The sequence below is a fragment of the Pongo pygmaeus genome, chromosome 21 (assembly GCF_028885625.2).
Source record: "Pongo pygmaeus isolate AG05252 chromosome 21, NHGRI_mPonPyg2-v2.0_pri, whole genome shotgun sequence".
Classification (NCBI taxonomy): Eukaryota; Metazoa; Chordata; class Mammalia; order Primates; family Hominidae; genus Pongo; species Pongo pygmaeus.
In genome coordinates this window covers 41,317,657-41,337,936 of record NC_072394.2, presented here as the reverse complement: position 1 = coordinate 41,337,936, position 20,280 = coordinate 41,317,657, and the positions used below count along the sequence as shown (strand labels likewise).

Below are 20,280 nucleotides of genomic sequence, written 5' to 3'. Positions count from 1 at the left end.
AAGAAGGGTGGGAGGGAAGAAAGAAGGAAGGAGGGAGGGAGGGAAGAGAGAATAAAGGAGGGAGGGAAGAAAGGAAGAGAGGAAGGGAGGGAAGAAAGGAAGGAGGAAGGGAGAGAAGAAAGAAGGAAGGGAGGAAGGGAAGGGAGAAAGAAAGAAGGGAGGAAGGGAGCAGAGAAGGAAGGGAGGAAGGGAAGGGAGAAAGAAGGAAGGGAGGAAGGGAGGAAGGGAGGGGAGAGAGAAGGAAGTTGGAAAAAGACAAGAGGTGGAGGGAGGCTGCTCTGGGGCAGGGAGGAGCACGTACTACTGAACGAGGATCTTCACCAGGTTGATGTGGCCGCAGGTGGCTGCAGCATGGAGAGGCGTCCACAGCTCGTTGTCCTTGGCATTCACGTTGGCACCATGGGAGAGGAGCAGCTTCACAATTTCCTCAAAGTTGTCGATGCAGCACTGGGAGAGACACACAGGCAGAGTCAGCTCCAGGCAGGGCACTGGGCCCTGGGCCCTGGTCAGGACATGCCAGGTTCCCCGCAAGAGGCCATGAGGAAGACTGTGGAAGGCCTAAGTTTGAATCCAGCTCCATGATGTTCACACTGTAAGCACTGCCCTTGACCTTGAGCAAGCCACTTAACCTCTCTGGGCCTCAGTCTCCTTGTGAGTAAAAATGAAGTTAATAATATATAAGAAAAATATACAGGTAAAAAACACTCTGTCAGCTATAAAGTGCTTTGCAAGTATCAGTGAAATGGGACAAAATTTTGAATGAGGTTTTAAAACTTATTTTTCAATCCCAGAAGGCTTTCTCCAAAGAAAATTGTATGGAGAACTCTCACTTAGATGACCAGTAAATTCAAGCAGGATTGCTTGGGTTGAGTCAGGGGTGTGTGTGTTGGGAGGGTGTCCCCTTTCCTGGCAGTGGCCTCCAAAGTGGTTTCAAGATCATAGCTTGAAACCTCTGACTTAGGAACCTCTGACCAGGTAGCTCAGATCTTGGGGAAGCCTTCAAGTAACCAAGACTCCCCCTGAAATAATCCAGCTCCACGTGAGCATTCTAGGGGTCCTGATAGTCCCTGAGAGGAGACAGCCATGTTTGTGTTCCTGCCTGTATGCTGCAGTGATTGCACATGGGGCAGCCCCAGTAAGGGGGAAGGGCCAGCAGCCTGCAGCCTCCTAGAGAGAACACAGGCTCCAACACAGGTGGCCCCCAGGCTCCAGGGACAGGGAGGAAAAGATCCCAAGGAGACAGAGAGGCGTCAAGCTAGGCACCAGGATGGGAGAGGCTGGGCGAGAGGAGAAAGACACGGAGCCACTTTACAGACTGCAGGATGAAACTCTTCCCTAGAGGTGACCTCTGCGAAAGCCAGCAGGAGACACAGCAGGGCTCACAGACTCAGCCCTCCCCATCCAGATAAGGGCTTGGGGCTTGGTCCTCAGTGCAATGGGAGACACTGAGTTACACTAAGAAGGGGAGCATGATCAGAGTTGCTTTTAAAAACAACTGCTCCTCTGATTGCACGTGGAGAACAGATGGTGTGTGTGCGCGTGCACGCCCACGCACATGTGTGCACGTTGGGAGGGGACAGTGAGGAGCTGTGTTGAAGCCACCCAGTTAAGAGATGTTGGTGGCCTGGCGTCCAGAAACGACCACAGGGATAGAGAGAAGAGTCCAGATGCCAACAGAAGGAGCAGGAGCAGCTGTGGAAGCCCACGGCCCCAGGTGGGTGTGGGCGTGGGTGTAGGCGTGGGATGGCGCGGCACCACAGCCCCACCCCTATCCCCAGGGAAGCCAGGGCTCAGCGCCAGGACATGTGGGAAAGGAGCAGCCGTTTGCACAGATGGCGCCAGAGACCCAGGTTCTTTCTGCGCCAGCCGGTCTTTGCGGGGCGGGGGTGCGGGGGGACGGTGGCTAGGTCTGAGGACATCTCTCCGGACAGGCAGGGAAAGATGTGACCCTGTAGCGGGTGGGTACTGCCTCAGGTGGGCGGGAGAACCACGCAGCAGCACGGCGCGGCCGGCAGAGGGAGCCAAAGGCAACGAAGCGATGCTGCGGTGGAAGGTGAGCATCTCCAGGTCTTTACTGGGAGATGCCGCTGAGGAGCCCCTGGGGTCAGGGGCAAGAGGGCCAGAAATCCAACCCCTAGACACCGCAGGAAACATAGGGGGTGGAGTGGAAGCCTCTGGTTGAAGGGGGAGGGGACTGTGTGCCCAGATGGCAGAGTCTTGTGAGACAGATGTCCAGGGGCTGGATCAGTCTACACCTGGGACACCCGGCCTGGGTAAGGGCTGCGTTGGGGGCTGGGTGCAGGGGCGCACATGGAGTGGGTGGTAGCTGGTGGAGTGGGCGGGCCTCCTCCTCTGCGGTGGCCGAGGTGGGAAATGGCACCTGGCAGTCAGCCGCCTCCTCCCGCCTCCTCCCATTTCCTCCCTTCCCAGCTTCAATCTATCACCAGGTATGAATTGCACATCTAAATCGCTGTCCCCACCCTCTGCCCTGGATGAAGTTTCATCATCTTTCTCTACCTCCCTGTCATTCCCCTTCCTAACACCCTCGACTAGAGAGAGCGTTTTCATTAATCTAATCATGTTGCTCTCCGTTTACAAACCTCTGAGGGCTCCCTTTTGCCAAGAGAAGAAAATCCACACTCCTTTGCCAGGCATGGGAAGCTCTTCTTAATGTGCCCCCATCTCCTTTGTTGCACTGGAGCAACAGTGACAATAGCAGTGATAACAATAACAGCCCCGGCAACAACAGTAATAACATGTCACATTACATTGTCAATAACAATGTCTAATGCTTTTTGAGGGCTTACAAGAGTCAAGCAGCTTGCTAAGCTTTGGCCATGCATTGCCTCATTTAACCTTCAAAACAAGCCTATGAGGATTGCTCTTTTTACAGACGGGGAAATGGCCCCTTTTATAGATGAGGAAACTGGCTCAAGGAGGCCTGGTGGTACAAGGTCACATGGAGTAAGATGAATTGAAATCCAAGCAGTCTGACTCCAAAGGCCCTGTTTTCAACCCTCTCAGTCTCACCACCTGCACCTCTCCCTGAGGCTCCCTGCTCTCTAATTGTGCCACACGGAACCACGGAACCCTCCAGACTCCAAACTTGAAATGCTGAGCCCCTTTCTCAAGGCTTTGCACATGCTATTCCCTCGGCTTTGAATGTTCTGCCTTATTCTTTTCTAGCTAGCAAGCTCCTACTCATCCTTCAAGACCCAGCTCAGATATCCCTTCCTCTTAGAAGCCTTTCTCAGTTCCCCTTTGAGTAGAGTCATCGGTTCCCAGTTTTAAGCTGCCACTGAGCCCCTGCCTATCTCCATGCGAGGGCTGACCACACTGCATTACCTCTATTATTATTTATGTGCCTGTGGTCACAGCACACTCTGAACTCTGAGAGCAGGGACTCTGCCTAACTTACTTCTGGGACCGTGTCCCCAGAAGATAGCCAGCATGGAGTGGGTACACAATAGGTATTTGTTGAAAAAAATAAATGGAAGCCCACAGGCTGATGAGGGTGGATGTCTCCCTGAAAGGGAGACAACATGGGGCCCAAGGCACGTGCGGTGGTTGGGGTGGGGTGTGGGTTTCAGCTGGTCAGCCAGGAGCTTCATGCAGCTAAACTTGGAGCCTGGCGAGTTCCCGCCTCCCTGACCATGCATCCCCAGGGGCCCAGGAACCCACAGGAGAAACTGGTCCTGAGAAAGCAATGTGACCAACAAGGAAGAAGTTGAGGCACTATGTGAGGTGGTGGGAACCCCAAGCTAAAAAATGGGCGCCACTTGAGAGTTCATTGCAGCAGGGATGGCAACTCGATGGGGGACCTGGGGCTCAGAGAATTGCAGCTGTGGTGTCCACAGAGCAGTTAAGACTGCCTCGTTTCAAATCCTGACTTCAACACTCAATCACTGCTTGACCTTGGACAAGGAGATTTCACCTCCCCAAGCTGCACGGTATAATACGACAGCCACTGTTTCTTTAAATCCAGTAAAATTAAATAAAATTCAAAATCCACTTCCTCAGTCATATCAGCCACATTTCGAGTGCTGTAGATCCGCGTGTGGCTGGTGGCTATTGTACTGTGCACTGCAGAAACACAGAACATTTTCATCATTGTAGAAAGTTCTATTGAATAGGCTGCCTCAGTTTCCTGAGTCATAAAACGGGGATGATAATAATTTCTTTTTTTTTTTTTTTTTTTGAGACAGAGTCTCACTCTGTCACCCAGGCTGGAGAGCAGTGGCATGATCTCGGCTCACTACAACCTCTGTCTCCCGGGTTCAAGCAAATCTCCCTACCTCAGCCTCCCTAGTAGCTGGGATTACAGACACTCACCACCAAATTCCAGCTAATTTTTGTATTTTTAGTAAAGACAGGGTTTTGCCATGTTGGCCAGGCTGGTCTTGAACTCCTGACTTCAGGTGATCCGCCTGCCTTGGCCTCCCAAAGTGCCGGGATTACAGGCGTGAGCCACCATGCCTGGCCTGGGGATGATAATATTTCTGAAGTTTGTTGTAAGGATAAAAATGAAATATATAACTGAAGTAATTTGCAGGGAAGTGGTCACATGATACATTTTAATAACTTTTAATAAATAATAATATTTATCCAGCATCGAGTGCTGCTTAAAGGAGTTTTACATGTGTTCATTTAATCCTCACAACCACCCAATGAGATGGGTACTTGTTATTCCTCTTTCAGATATGAGGAAACTGAGGCACAGAGAGCTTAAGTAACTTCTCCACAGTCACACAGCTAGTGGGTGACAGCTCCGGGCCACAAGTCTGACTCTCAGTCCTGACATCCTCACCTTTCTGGCACGCAGTAGGAGGTAGCCCACACATTTGATCCTCATACCCATGGCTGGTGGATGCTGCCCAGCCTTGGGAATTGGCATTTGGGTCTCCATTTCAGGGCAAGCTACAGCAGCCACCCGCTCTCCGCTCCCTAGTGGAGTCCCAGGCCCTCTAGGGTTCATGGAGCTGGGAGTCTGGGAGTTTCCAAGGGCAGATGGAGTGGGTATACTGAGGCAGCTGCCTGAGAGATGCCTGAGGCCCTGTGAGAGAGAAGCCAAGAGGACACACAGGGACCTGCCCCTGGGGCTTATGGGCAGGGCGTGGCCAGTCTCTGTCCGTCCCACCCCTGCCCTTGTATGGAGGTGGAGAGGCCCTCACCAGCCCAGGGTTCTCGTTGCCTGCCCTCTCACTCAAGTCCATCTGCTTAGAAACTCGGGCACAGGGAGGCTTTGGTGTATTCATGCATTAATTCAGCATGCACATATTGAGCACCTACTGTATGCCAGCATGGGGAAAGATGCTAGGACACACTCATAAGCAAGAGGCATGGGCTGTGCCCTCGGGCAGCTCAGCGTCTGAGTAGGGGAGAAGTCAACATCAAGTGATGACATCAATGGCTAAAATGACTAATTACAAAGGAAGAGGGCCTTCAGAAGACAAAGGGTATGTCTATCATGGCACAGCTCCCAGGCTCTTGCTGTGGACGGCAGCTAATGGGTGAAAGCACCAAGTGCTGTGGGAAGTATGGTGGGGAGGAGCCCATTGGGTACAAGGACCTGAGAAGTTGGGTGGCTGGAGCCCAGAGAGCCAGGAGGCTTAGAAGATTGGGCACGAGCCCAGCCTCGTGGGGCCTTGTGCACTGTGGCGGAGTTTGTTCTTCATCCCCCAGATTATGGGAAGACACCAGAGAACTTTGAGTAACACGAAGAGATTTTTGTCTTCAGCATCCCCATGGCTGCTGCATGGACAGAGAATTATGGCAGAGCCAGACTGAATGCTGGGGACCAGTTATGAGGCTGTAGCAGCATCCACGTGAAAGGTGACAGCCAGAGAAGCCATCCCCAGCAGGGAGGGCTGGACCCATCGCTCTGCCTTGGAAAGGACATGTCATGATAGCACATGGCTCAAGACCATAAATCAAGACCATGTGACCTTAGGCAGGTCACATAAGTCCCGCCAACTGCCTCTGTCGCCAGGGTGGATGGGATGTCCTGATAAGTGTGAATGTGCTTCGTACACTGTCAAGCTCCAAACACACTTGCTTTCATGGGCAGGAGGGATGCAGTGAACAAAGGCTCCCTGTCCTTAGAGCCTGCATGTGCAGGCGCGTCTGCGGGCGCACACAGGGCTCTGTGGGATGGCAGTAACAGACACGCGTGTCTCCAAAGTAGACAAGAGCCTTTCAGATGGGCCAGCTGCAGCTCCTCCTCCCTCCCTCATTCCCTCCTCCCTGAGGGTTCTGAGCAGGAAAGTGCCAAGAAACAGGGTACCTGTCCAGGTGAGCGGCAGGGAGCCCGGGAGCCCCAACGAGCCCGGCCTTACCTGGTGTAGGGCTGTGAGTCCGTCCTCATTGCACAAATCAGGGCTGACCTTATTCTTCAGGAAGTAGCGTACTGCAATAGGAGGGTACAGGAGTGAGCTTCCCGTTGCACACTGGGTGTGCAGGCATGCAGGGGCCCGGGTAAGACCCACTCTCCCCCAGGCCTATGAAGAATGTAGTAACACCTCCCCATTTTACAGATGAGACAACTGAGGCCCAGAATTTCCAAGAGGTGGATGCCACTGCCTATCTTATTATGGATAACAGTAACAAGAACTAACAATTATTCAGCACTTCCTGTATGCCAGGCACTGAGCTAAGCAATTTACATTTGTTGTCCAGAGGGTGCACATTCTAGTCATTGAAAGCATACACTCTGGAGGTTCAAATTTGGGCACCATTCTCATTGGCTGTGCAACCTTGGTCAAGTCACTTCCTTCTCTGTGCCTCAGTTTTCTCATCTGCAAAATGGGGATGATGTTCATCCTCCTCACGGTGGCAGTGTGAGTGGTCATCGAGGTGAGCCATGCCAGGGGCTCAGCACAGTGGCCAGCATGTGGTTTGAAGGTGAACTCCTGCTCTGGCAGCTGTGATGATTTTTACTAAAACTGTGGGTCCCCAAAGCAGGTGATGGCTCACCTATGGGTGTCAAATGCCCCTTCTTTGGCCCTACTGAGCCCTAGGGAAGGAGGAGGGTAGCAGAGGTTTTAACCATCCCCAATCCCTAGAATTTTGTCTAGGGGTGTGTGTGTGTGTGTGTGTGTGTGTGTGTGTGTGTGTTTGCAGGGATTCTGCGTGGGCAGGGAGGCCAGATTGAACGGCATTGACAGCCTGGAATCCCTCTTGCTTAGGACAAGCCCCCTTCCCTTATCACTGTGACCCTCCTCCCTCCTCCTCTACCCACCACCATTCAGGCCCTAATTCTCCCCTGAACCCAAGTGCAAAGGGAGAGAAGAGAGGAGTTCACCCAGCAGCCCTGCAGGCCCCTTCCCAGGCTTGGCAACTGGGACCCCCAGCTCTGGCTTTAGCAGCGTGATCTCAGGCCCTCTAGCTTTGCCTCTCCCCGTGGATGAGGAGTCCAGGGGGCCAGTGGGACGAGTCCACCCAAGCCCCTGGCTCCCCTTCCAGGCCACACCTCTACTGTCCCTGTCCAAAGGGCTCCGAGCCTGCTTGCAGGGCCTCAATAGGATCTTCCCTGGATCCAGCTTCCCAAAGGTAGACTGTGCAGTTACTGGGCAAGCGGACCTCTAGGCCGGAGTGGTGAACAGAGGGTGGCTGTTTGTGGGGCAAGTGAACGAACTTGAATGCACAAGCTGACTTGTGTGGGTGGCCCTCGTGCCATCGTGCTGATGAAGCCAGGCGTGCAGGCCCAGGCACTGCAGATAGGACACATAGGCTGGCCCTGAGCCCTCTGAGCCTCCTCCCACCCCCAGCCAAGTCTGGCTCCCTGTGAAACAGAAGCCAAAGTCCACACCCCCTAATCCCCACCGTGGACACTATCTCCACACTACGGTTCATGTCATAGGGCAGGGCTGAGGTGGTTTCCTCGTTGATTTCTGCTGTGGGGAAACAAATTAGAAGTGAGCTGAGCAGGGTGAAGAGAAGGCTATCCCTTCTGCAGGACAAAAAAACCCAGTCAGCAACTCCAGGGGGTGCCAGGGGAAAAAGAAGCTGGTAGGCAAGGGAGGAGTCCTCAAGGGCTCAGGAGCAGTGGATGGGGTGGGGGTACAGCCCCTCAGCTCCATCCTCATGAGGCCCAGCTCCCAAACCGCAGTCCCAGTTGCACCCTAGGCCTCAGTGTGAACCGAGGCCCTGCGTGAAGGGGAGGTTGAGGTCACCACCCAGCAAGAGGTGGCATCTCCAGTAGACCTGCCCAGTATGCATAGCCAGTACGGGTTAAGCATGACAGGACCTTGTCCAGTAAGGTCAGATCCTTTGGCGCTGTCCTGACCAACATGGTGCCACTAGCTACATCTGGCTATTATGGCTGCCTAAACGAATTAACATTCAAAATTTAGTTTCTCAGGCATGCTGTGCTCAGTTTCAAGTGGTTGGTGGCTACCATATTGGAAAGTGTAGAAACAGACCATTTTCATCTTCCTGGAAAGTTCTATTGGATGGTGCTGCTTTGGGGCATTATAAATGAAAATTAGCTCTGTCACAAATTGTTAAAATCTTTCCATGGCTCCCCATTGCTCCAGGAATAAAGTCCAAAACTCTTCCTATGGCATACAAGTTCTTGCATGATGTGAGCCCTGTCTGCAGGCCTCCAGCTTGCACAATTCTAGGGGGCACCATCCACATCATGGTTTATAAGACTGGCATCTTCTGGAGCTGTCCAGTACACAACTTGCTCAGCTGTGCACAATAATCCTACCTGCTAACCTCTCCACTCTCATTTCTTAAACTCCAAACACTTTCCACAATAGTCTTTTGTCAGTTACAGACTCACACCATTTCTCGTGGCCTCTGAGATTTTGCAAAGTCTGTTCCCATTGCCTGGAAGACTCAATCATTCATCCATCCATCCACCAGCATCCATTCATCCATCCAACCACCATCATCCATGCATCTGCCTCTAACACTAACACACACACACACACACACACACACACACCTTTGCCCCACTCCTCATCCTTTAGGTCTCAGCTCAAACTCCCCAGGCTCCTGTTATATATACCCATAGCTCCTATACATCTCATTTACAGCCTTGTCACAACTACAATTATATAACTAATTATGGGCTTTAAGTGTATCTTCCCATTGGACACTAAGCCCCACGAGGGCGGAACCATGACCTGGTACTTATGGCTCTATCCCTAAAGCCTGGTACACAGTGAGTCCTCAAGAACTCCTCTAGGACCTTGACCCAATTGGCAGCCCTCTAGTTCAGTCCAAGGACAAAGCCTCTCCATCTCTGAGCAAAGCAGATCACCCTTAAGGGCTGACTCCAGAAGACTCATGTCTGTAGCAGGCAGTTCTCTGCTCGCAGGCGTCTCCTACAGACCCAGTGCCTGGTGTTAGCCTCAGGACCATGTAGGAGATTATGGCAAAGCCACTGATCACCAAGGCCCAACCTGCCAACGGGTGAGTGGGGGTGCCCTGAGCATTATAGATGGCCTTTGGGAGATGAGCAGTGGCCACTATGTCCCTGACTAGGATGGGTTTCTGGATGGTTCTGCTCACATTAGCTAGGGGTTCAAATCCCATGGAGTGGGTAGCAGAATAAGCTTCCTGTCCAGGAGATACTATTTGAGGCAGAAAATAAGCATCAGCTGCCAAAAGCAGTGTTTGTGCACAGTAATTATTGGCGTGTTCTCCGTGCGGTGCAGGAATCCAAGTCATGTAATTACCCTGATGTTGGGCAGTTATTTTCAGCCCAAGAGGTGGGGCAAATCATTCCCATCTCTAGGAAGCCCTTAGTACTCATGAGCCAAGGCTGCCTCAGCAGTGCTACTTCCAATGTACCTAGGAGCCCAAGGCCTGGCTCTGCACCTACTCACAGGAGCAAAGTCCTCGGCGCCCAGTGCACAACCAGGCTCCCTGTCTCTAGAGTTCAGTAAGAAAATGATTATTATATTAATAATGTTTTCTGGCCAGGCACGGTGGCTCATGTCTGTAATTCCAGCATTTTGGGATGCCAAGGCATGTGGATCACTTGGGGTCAGGAGTTCAAGACCAGCCTGGCCAACATGGCGAAACCCTGTCTCTACTAAAAATACAAAAATTAGCTGGGCGTGGTGGCGCACACCTGTAATCCTAGCTACTCAGGAGGCTGAGGCAGGAGAATCACTTGAATTTAGGAGGCAGAGGTTGCAGTGAGCCGAGATTGCACCATTGCACTCCAGCCTGGGCGACGGAGCAAGACTCTGTCTCAAAAAACATATATAAATAAATAAAAATAATGTTTTCTTACTAAGCCTTTCATTTGCACCTCGGTCAATTCAGAACCACTTTATTTTATGAGTTCACATCTATAATTATTCCTCTTATGCAGAAGAAGAGACAGAGGGCCAGGAAGGTGTAGCTTAGTCACACGTGGCCAAATTAAGGAGCAGGCATTTGGCACCAGGCCTCTCTGATTTCAAAGCCCAGGCTGGTGGCCAGTGGACCATTCTACTCTGCCCTAAGGCCAGGAATGGGAACCAGCATTTCTGGATTTCTGCCATGTCGAGACCTGTGCTGACAGCTGATGTGGGGATGAGGGTAATGGCAAATGGACAGCAGTGACCTTTGCTTCTGGAACTCTCTATGTATCAGAGGCCCTGCAATCCCAGGCCAAGCCTCTTCTTGAAGACAGAAGAGTTCAAGGATCCACAAATGGGACAGAAGAAATGGTGTTGCCCTGCTGAGTGAGGGATTAGCTCTTTCAGGGCCATTTAAAATGTAAGCCTGCCTCCCCTGACTCCCTGCTTAAAACCTTCTCATGGCTCCATTTTGCTCTTTTCTTCTTCTTCCTCTTTTATTATTATTATTTTTTTAATATAGAGATGGGGGTCTCACTATGTTGACCAGGCTGGTCTCAAACTCCTGGCCTCAAGCAATCCTCCCATCTCAGCCTCTCAAACTGCTGGGATTTAAGGCATGAGCCACCACGCCCAGCCTTCTTCTTCTTTTTTTTTTTTTTGAGACAGAGTCTTGCTCTGTTGCCCAGGCTGTAGTGCAGTGGTGCGATCTCAGCTCTCCTGCCTCAGCCTCCCGAGTACCTGGGACTACAGGCACATGCCACCATGCTCAGCTAATTTTTTGTATTTTTAGTAGAGATGGGGTTTCACCGTGTTAGCCAGGATGGTCTCAATCTCCTGACCTCGTGATCTGCCCGCCTCGGCCTCCCAAAGTCCTGGGATTACAGGTGTGAGCCACTGTGCCTGGCCGCTGCCTTCTTTTTTTAAGAGACAGGGCCTCACTATGTTGCCCAGGCTGGCCTCAAACTCTTGCGCTCAAGCAATCCTCCCACCTCAGCCTTCTGAGTAGCTGAGACTCCAGGTGCATGCACAACCACGTCCAGCCCCCACAGTGCCCTTGGGATGAAGTTCAAAATCTTTCTATGACCTTCACTGGGATTGGCAAACTATGGCCTGTGGGCCAAATCTGGCAGGCAGCCTGTTTCTGTAAATAAAGTTTTATTGGAACACATCCACACTCATTCATTTACATATCACCTATGACTGCTTTCACCCTACAACAGCAGATTTGAGTAGGTACAACAGAGACTGTATGGCTCACGTGGCCTACGATATTTACTATCTGGCCCTTTGCAGAAAAGGTTTGCAGACCCCTGGTCTTCAAAGTCCTGTATGGTGTGGTTCCGCCTACAGAGCTACTGCCTTGCATAATTCCAAGGCAATATGCAAATACGCTTGCATAACAGTACCTTGCACTGTTCTCATCATAGTCTGTGTGAATAGAGTGCCCTGGAATTATGCAGTATGCAGCCTGCTCAGCCATGCCCAAGGGTCCTGTCTCCCTACCTCTCCGGGCTCATCTCTTGCTCTCTGGAGCACCTGGAACAATGGAGGAAGCTGGCTTGGGTCTAAGGTGTTGCCTGGAGCTCAGGGAGCACAAAGACGAGAAAGGCACGCTTCTTGCCTTTGGCCAATAGTGTCCACGCCTTCTCTCAGTTGCCCACACTCAGGGCAGCTTCCTGCCCACAAAGCCCCAAGTCCCAGGCTCTGCCATCAGTTTGTCAGAGTGACCCATTTATTCTCATGCATTTGCTTAGCTGCGGCTCTAGGCAAGTTATTATTCCCCTTCTCTGCTTCCATGTCCTCATCTGCAAAATGGGGATCACAACAGTGCTCCCTCATGGCATTGCTGTGGGGTTAAGGAAGACAAGGCCCTGGCTACTGTTAGCATTTATTTTAAAAATAAAAACAAAAATCAACCAGTGAGCTCTTGCTTGTGTCCCATCCTGTGCTGGGTGCTGGGAATACAACCATCAACATCTTGCACCTCTCAAGAGTTTTAGAGCTGATGGTAAAAGACAGAGGCAGTCTCCCTCCAGGGAGCTCTGAGCATATGCTGGTTCACGGACCACTGTAAGGCCACAGTCGGTGCCCCGCCACCCCCTACACAGGCAGGACCCTACTGAGATGGCAAAGAGGTGGCTCCTGCCCTCCTCACTCACGTATCCCTGCTCCTGGCGCCGACCCCACCGCTCCGCCCACACCTCCCTGGCAATCTGGCTGGAATCTGGGCCAAACAGGGCCATCTGGTCCTCTCCATCTCCAGCTGTAGCAAGTGAGGCTGAGCCGGCCCATCTCGGCAGGAAGCTGGTGGCGGCTGCCTTTGCAGGGAGACATCACCGCTGACAAGCTTGTGTTTTCTTTGGCATCTGACCCACTCCGTCTCACAGAGCATCTTCCTGACCTCGAGATGGTTAGCGACGTGAGACCATAGGCGTGGCTCCTGCTTCTCCTCTGGGGAAACAGGGACAGCCAGGCAGAGGTGTCTGCCCAGTGGAGGTGGACCTTGGGCAATCTGCATCTCCCCGGGGGGTGCCCTGGGGCTGAGCTGCTGCCACCTGGCCACGTGACTTGCAGTGTCAGGTTCACTCGCAGGGCCTGCCCTCCTATCTCTCTTCCTTCCTTTCCTGCCCAGTGCCCAGCAATGAGGCCTCATCCTCCCACTGCCTCCAAGGCATTGCATGATCTAGTCCCTGCCTGCTCCACACCCGCCTCATCTGGAAATCCCTCCATGAATCCCTCACTGGTTCAGCCACACTGGCCTCTCATTTCCTAAAACCTAAAACAAAACAAAAACTGAGCTCCGATCCTCCAGGCCTTTACACACACTGTTTCCTATGCCCGGAGCCCTCTTTCTTCCCACTCTTGGGCCAGCAAACTCTTCTTCATCCTTCAGAGTTTAGCCAAAATGACACCTCCTCTGGGAGCCTTCCCTGATTACCACAATCTCCATTGAGCTTCCCCATCTATTCTCTCCACACTACCCTGCATTTCTGCTTTTGTCCTTTACAGCAGCACTTACTTTGTTGCCCATGGAGCTACCTGTTCCTGAGGCCATGAAACTATTTGTCAGTGTAGTCCCACAGACATGGGACACAGGAGGAGTATGACTCAGGAATAAAAAGCAATGATTGTGACTTTTGTACAAACTCAAGCGAGGCCAGATGTAGTGGCTCACACCTGTAATCCCAATGCTTTGGTAGGCTGAGGCCATAGGATCACTTAAGGCCAGGAGTTCAAGGCTGCAGTGAGCTGTGATTGTACCACTGCACTCCAGCCTGGATGACAGAGCAGGATACTGTCTCTTAAAACAAGAACAACAACAACAACAAACTTAAAAAAAAAAAATGAGTGAGCAGACACCCTTCCTTGAGCCTCCCTCATCAACACCACCAGACCTGGAGGCTGACCACAGCAGTCCTTCAGCCCCACCCAACACTGTCCCCTCTGCAGGCTGGATACAGGGGACTCAGCATGTCCCTCTGTCCAGGACCCCACTCCTCATTCTCTCTGCCCTGTGCCCTTGCTCTTTCTACAGCCCAGCACTAACTGTGTGCCAGGCATTGTGTTATGCCCTTCATATCCATCAGGTCAATTAGTCCTCATAATCCAGTTACGAGGATAAGTAACCTGCTGTTATTAAATAACTCCCTGCGATTATTGCTCCAGTTTACAGATGGGAAAACTGAGGCTCAGGTTTGAATACATGAAATGATTTGCCCAAAGACACCTGGCTGGGAATGGTAGAGCTGGGATTTTCACCCAGGCCCAGCCAGCTCCAAAGAGTGAACCCTCAACCACTTTGCTAAAATGGTAGCAAACAAGGACCCAGGGAAGGAAACATATACAGCAGAGAGACGAACAGGATGGACACAGATGTTATCATGAAGAGAGCCCACAGGGATGGCAAAAAGCTAACAGAAAGGTCAAGAACATTGCCAATAAAGGTCAGTGTTCCAGAACATCATGTGATAGAGAAGACAGTTGCCAACAGGCATTGCTTCAGCCTTTGTGGTTACTATATTTGCAAATGAAGTCACTGAGGCACGGAAGTGAACACTGAGCCTGAGGTCCAGCGCCACCTCTGTCGGTCTTCCTGCTGCATCTCCATTGTAGGTAGACCCCAGCCTGCCCCTGCTTCCAGCACCCTGGTGGCCTGCCTCATGTCGCCACGTCCCGCCCACTGGGTTGCACCTCCTGCATGAACAGCCCAGTCCGCACTGACTTATTTCCCCCTCTTCAAGGTGCTGTCAGGACTGCTGTGAGCCCAGCTCTCTGCTCTGATAACGCCAAAGGGCCAGCACTCTCAGAGCAGCCCCTCTGCTCTCCTCCCAAGTCAAAGCTGTCCTGTGCCCCCAAGGCACTGCACTTCCAAAAATCACCCCACTGAGCAATTGAAAACTTTCCACCCACCACTGCTCCTCCCTGGAGCAGAAATAGCCAGAAATAGCTGCTCCCCGGGAAGCCCGGCTGCTTGGAGCTGAGGGTGGAGACTCAGTCAAGTCGCATGGTGGTTTCTGCAGTGGCTGGTGCAGCCCGCCCCTCTGCCAGGCAGCTCCCCCGGGATCCTGGGTGATGACTCACCCTGGTGGACCAGAAAGACACGGGCTTCCCTCAAAGTCACATCCCCAGGACCAAGCCTCAGGCTCCAGGAGCCAGCCCCTTGCTCTTCCCCAGATAGAAAGTGTCACTCTTGGCCTGTTCAAGAAGAGGAGGGGTTGGACAACCGTGTGAAGACGCGCGGAAGTCAGAGCCCTCGGGCCCTGCTGGTGGGAATGTAAGATGGCACAGCACTGTGGAAAACAGACTGACAGGTCCTTAAAAAGTTAAACAGCATTACCACCTGACCAAGCAATTCTACTCCTAGGTATATATTTAAGAGGAATGAACATATATGTCCACATAGAACTTTGCATATGAATGTTTTTATAGCATTAGTTGCGATATCTCTAAAGTAATACCCAAATTTCCATCAACTAATGAATAAACAAAATTCCATACAATGGAATAGTTTTTTTTTTTTTTTTTTTTTTTTGAGACAAGGTCCCTCTCTCACCCAGGCTGGAGTACAGTGGTGTGATCAAACTCACTGCAGCCTCAACCTCCAGGGCTCAAGCAATCCTCCCACCTCAGCCTCCTAAGTAGCTGGGAGTACAGGTGCACACCACCATGCCCAGCTAATTTTTTTTGTATTTTTGTAGAGATGGCGTTTTGCCATGTTGTCCAGGCTGGTCTCGAACTCCTGAGCTCAAGTGATCCTCCTGCCTCAGCCTCCCAAAGGGCTGGGATTACAGGCGTGAGCCACCACACCCAGCCCTGCCTGTCTTTCTCCGTCTTCACTTCACCTGGTTAATTCTTACTTAGATTCCAAGTCCCAGCTTCAATGTCATTTCCTCTGCAAAGCCTCTTGCAGGTCTCCCAGGCTGGGCCAAGCACACTTCTCATATGACTGCTGTGCCTCCCAAACTCCAAAAAGACTTAACACTATTTTATAGTTATGAATGGATTTGTCTGTGTCTTTACGACACTAAAGTTCTGGACGGATAGGGTGAGTAGGACCATCTTTTGGCTACCGTGCTGCTCCTGTGATGTAGTTCAAGCCCCCAGTGAATTGCTGATGACCGCAGAAGTGAATGGAGCTTACCTGGCCTCTACCCAAGCCTCAGAACCAGCCAGAACATCTGTTCTTGAGCTACTCTATGCTTCTTCCTTTGGACAAGAGCATTCCCAGGCTGGGCCACAGACTTTTCCTTGTCAGAGAGAATCTTCACCCTTTGGCTTGAACAAAGAGGCCAGTTCCTCTCCTAGCATCTCTGATACCCTTAGCATCACCAGGACAAGATGGCCAAGGGGACCCCAGACACGTAGCTATAAACCTTCTCCCTTCTAGAACCTCTGTGCCCAGGACATATGTCTCTGCTAGACAGAAGGGGATGACAGAGATTCACATCAGCTACCCAGATGCCTCTGCACATGTAACTTACATCTGGCATTGGGTGTATGCAGGAAAAGTGACAGCACACCCTTTAGGATATAAGCTCTATGCGGGCAACTCGTGTCTGTCTTCTTGTGTGGGGCATGCAGCTCCTAGAGAAAGCACTCAACAAATATTTGTTGACTGAATGAACAAATTAAAAATATTTTTTTTAAATTCTAAGAATAAGAAACTAAAGATACCCAGAAAACTGATGTACAAAGTAGGCCTGCAGTTAATCTTTTTCAATATGTATAGTCTTTCTGAGACATGGAGGTTGGGGTGAGGTGGGGAATCACTTCCTAATGTGTGAGGGGACATTTGTGTATTAGATTTCCTCAAAGGGAGGGAGAACTGCATTTAACTCAGCTACCATGAAGATGATATGGGCCTGTAAGGCTTCTCCACCAAAGCTGCAAAGACTGTGTGCCTTGGACCCTTCCCTCTCTCTTCTTCTCCCTTCCTTCCCCTTCTCTTACCCCTCACAGTGCTTAATCTCAGAGACTGAAGGCAAGGGTCCCCCTTATCCAGAAACACGACCTTGGAACTTCCTCATTCTATTCATAAATACATCAGACCCCCGCTGCACCAGGCCCCTGTTCTTTACTGATTCTACCTCCAGAATTCTCCCGGCACCTCTCCTTACAGCTTCACTGCAGACCTAGGGACCTGATCTCCCTTCCGCTCCGCAGAGCCTGGCCTGCCTAAACACTCACTGGCCGCCCGGGAGCTCTCCAAGGTATCTGCTCTTATCCCAATTCCCCTCTCCCCAGATGCCCTGAATGCCTCTTTCTGACTCGCTCTTGCTCTCCAAAACTCATCTCTCTCACCTCACTTCTCCTTCCAGCTATCAATCCTGAATTTTTTTAAATAGTCCAATTACTTTATATCTCCAGGCAAGTAATAGATAAAAATATTTCCAGCCCTGCAGGTAGGAGATACATGCATATAAACACTGTAATAGCTTCACAGCCATCATAATAGCATCTAACATTCATTGACTATTTTCCGAGAATAAGGCACCGTATCAGGATGTTACATGCATTATCCCAGATCCCTGGGATGCCTCAATCCCCACAACAACCACATGACTTAGGTGCTATTATTAAACCATTTGACAGAGAACTTATATGACTTGCCCAAGGTTATTTAGCTAGTAAGCGCTGAGACTCAAATTCTAGTCTGGTTGATTCCATACATAACTGGTATTTCAGGCATGACAAATTACAAGGGACCCTCACTCAAATATAGCCAAGAATAAAATCCATTCCTATCAATGTTTAGGAAAAGGCAACAAGCTGTGTATGAAGGGGGAAGTTCCTACAGCTCACACCTGTCCATTTTGAAGCTTCCCTCTGATTTCCCTGGTCCTGTTCTGCTGTCCCAAAACTACCTCCCCTGTTTCTGCCTTGGCTTTCAATTTTGGTCTTTCCTAAAGATGCTACTCTGCCTCAGCCCTGTATTATACAGGACATGAACAAGTGTCTGCCTGGGGAAATAAAACAAGATTTCTGAAAATTTTAAAGGTAACCTCATAAGAAATTGAAGTCACTACTTGTATCTTCCATACTATTGATGGAAAAAATAAATGCAAATCAACATAGTATTCATTAAAGTCACAAAATGAAATAAATAATAAAGAAATAAATGCCACAAATCACAAAGCAAGATGACCGACATCCAAACATGTACCAGATGAATAAATTGAATCATTTATCCTTCCCATAAAGCAGCAATGATTTGGTTGCCCAAAAAAAAAAAAAAAATCAACTGTGTGCTGCTTACAAGAGATATATTCCGAACAAAATAACAGGGAGACTAAAAATAAAGGAATGTTCAAATATAAAACAGGCAAACACAAACACAAAGAAAGTGGAGGTGGCAGCGTTACTATTATGAAGAATGGAATTCTGAGCAAATAAGGAGGTAATCAACTTTAGGCTGATCAAAAATGAGATACTTCAAAATGAAATTATAAACAGAAAGCAGATCAGTGGTTGCCTGGGGCTAGCGGTGCAGGAGGGGAGAATGAAGTCATTATCAGTGAGGAAACCTTATGAATTGCATAATCAGCAAAGTCAAATTCAGTAAAGCAAAAATGGCTAGTATAGGCTGGGTGCGGTGGCTTACGCCTATAATCCCAGCACTTTGGGAGCCTGAGGCAGATGGATCACCTGAGGTCAGGATTTCGAGACCAGCCGGGCCAACATGGTGAAACATACAAAATACAAAAAAATTAGCCAGGCGTGGTGGTGGGCGCCTGTAATCCCAGCTACTCAGGAGGCTGAGGCAGAGAATTGCTTGAACCTGGGAGGTGGAGGTTGCAGTGAGCCGAGGTCGCACCATTGCACTCCAGCGTGGGCAACAAGAGCAAGACTCCAACTCAAAAAAAAAAAAAAAAAAGTTGGTATATAAGTCAGAAGCACAGTTTTCCTAGGAATTTTCAGCACACATACTCCCTAAAGAAAAGATCAGAGGGCAGACAAAGATTTACGAACAAGGATGTTCACAGCAGCATTGTTTATATGCATATTGTTTATAAGTGAGAAATCCTGGAAGCAACCCAAATGCTTAAACAATTGGAGGTTGATTTGGTAAATGATGAAACATCCATATAATGGAATATTCTGCAGCTGGTATCTTTGAGGAATTTCTAATGACATGGGAAAATGCTTGACATGTAACATAGAATGGAAAAACAAGGAGTCAAAACTTTACATTCAATGGAATCTCAACTGGAAAGGAAAAAAATGCATTCCATACATCCACACACCTCATTGGAAAAAAATATACAGTAGCTATGATTTATCAGGGATTTTTATTTTATGTTTGCCAGTATTTCCCAAGCATTTTAAAATCCATATGTACTACCTTTATAATCAGAACTTCTCAATTTCACTAAAAAACAAAAACCTTCCACAGAGTGATAGCCAAGTGGTAAGAACTCTATTTCTGCTCAAAGTAGCTAGCGCAGAAACAAAGTCTCAACCTGGCTGACCCCATGAAGGAAGTGCTAAAGCTGGGATTCCTGCATTGAGCAGGAAGTTAAATAGCAACAATAATACAAACCATTTTGTTTGGAGAGTGCAGGGGTTGGCATACTGTGGTCTACAAACCAAATCTGGCTTGCAAGCTAAGAATGGCTTCTATTTTTTTTTTTAATGGTTGAAAAAAATCAAAGAAGAGTAATATTTGGCAATACATGAACACTATATGAAAGTGGCATATCAGTGTCCAAAAACTAATTGGAACACACGCTCCCTTGTTATGCATTGCCTATGGCTGTTTTGAGGCTCCAGCAGCACAGCTGAGGAGTTAGACAGAGACCATATGGCCACACAGCCGAAAATATTTCTTATCTAGCCCTTTGCAGAAAAACTTTGCTAATCCTCAGGGTAGTGCTTTTCAGCTAACAAAATATGTTCAATGGCTGAGAGCGGTAGCTCATGCCTGTAATCCCAGCACTTTGGGAGGCCAAGGAGGGCAGATCACCTGATGTCAGGAGTTCGAGACCAGCCTGGCCAACATGGTGAAACCTGTCTCTACTAAAACTACAAAAAATTAGCCAGGCATGGTGGTAGGCACCTGTAATCCCAGCTACTAGGGAGGCTGAAGAAGGAGAATAGCCCAAACCCGGAGGCGGAGTTACAGTGAGTTAAGATTGCACCATTGCACTCCAGCCTGGGCAGCAAGAGCGAAACTCCACCTCAAAAAAAAAAAAAAAAAAAAAAAAAAAAAAGTTCAAAACCACAGTCTCATTTCACCCTCACAATAAAAGTCTCCTGGTCCCTGGTAGGAGAGGAAGAAACAAATACAAGTCCAAGGTGAACCCTGGGATCATGGCCAGGAAGGGAACAGACAGATCGGGCCCAGTTCCTTCACCTGTCAAGAAGTGAAGGGTGCACAAACCTCCCCCGAGAGCCTGCTGTTGCTTCTGGCTGTCCCCACTGTCTCTACCCCCGGCCCCAACTCAGCCACCTCTCCCCTCTGAAAGCAGCCACATTTCCT

General features: G+C 49.9%; 1 protein-coding gene across 1 annotated transcript in view; it reads right to left on the bottom strand.

The window, feature by feature from the left end:
- Window positions 1-20,280, bottom strand: part of PPP1R16B (protein phosphatase 1 regulatory subunit 16B) — a 117,794-nt gene that overhangs the window by 27,011 nt on the left and 70,503 nt on the right. The window contains exons 3-4 of the mRNA XM_054467509.2: window positions 6,336-6,406; window positions 302-447 (exon numbers count right to left, since the gene is read on the bottom strand). Of these exons, the coding sequence (XP_054323484.1) occupies window positions 302-447; window positions 6,336-6,406 (217 nt within the window). The remainder of the gene's footprint in view (window positions 1-301; window positions 448-6,335; window positions 6,407-20,280) is intronic.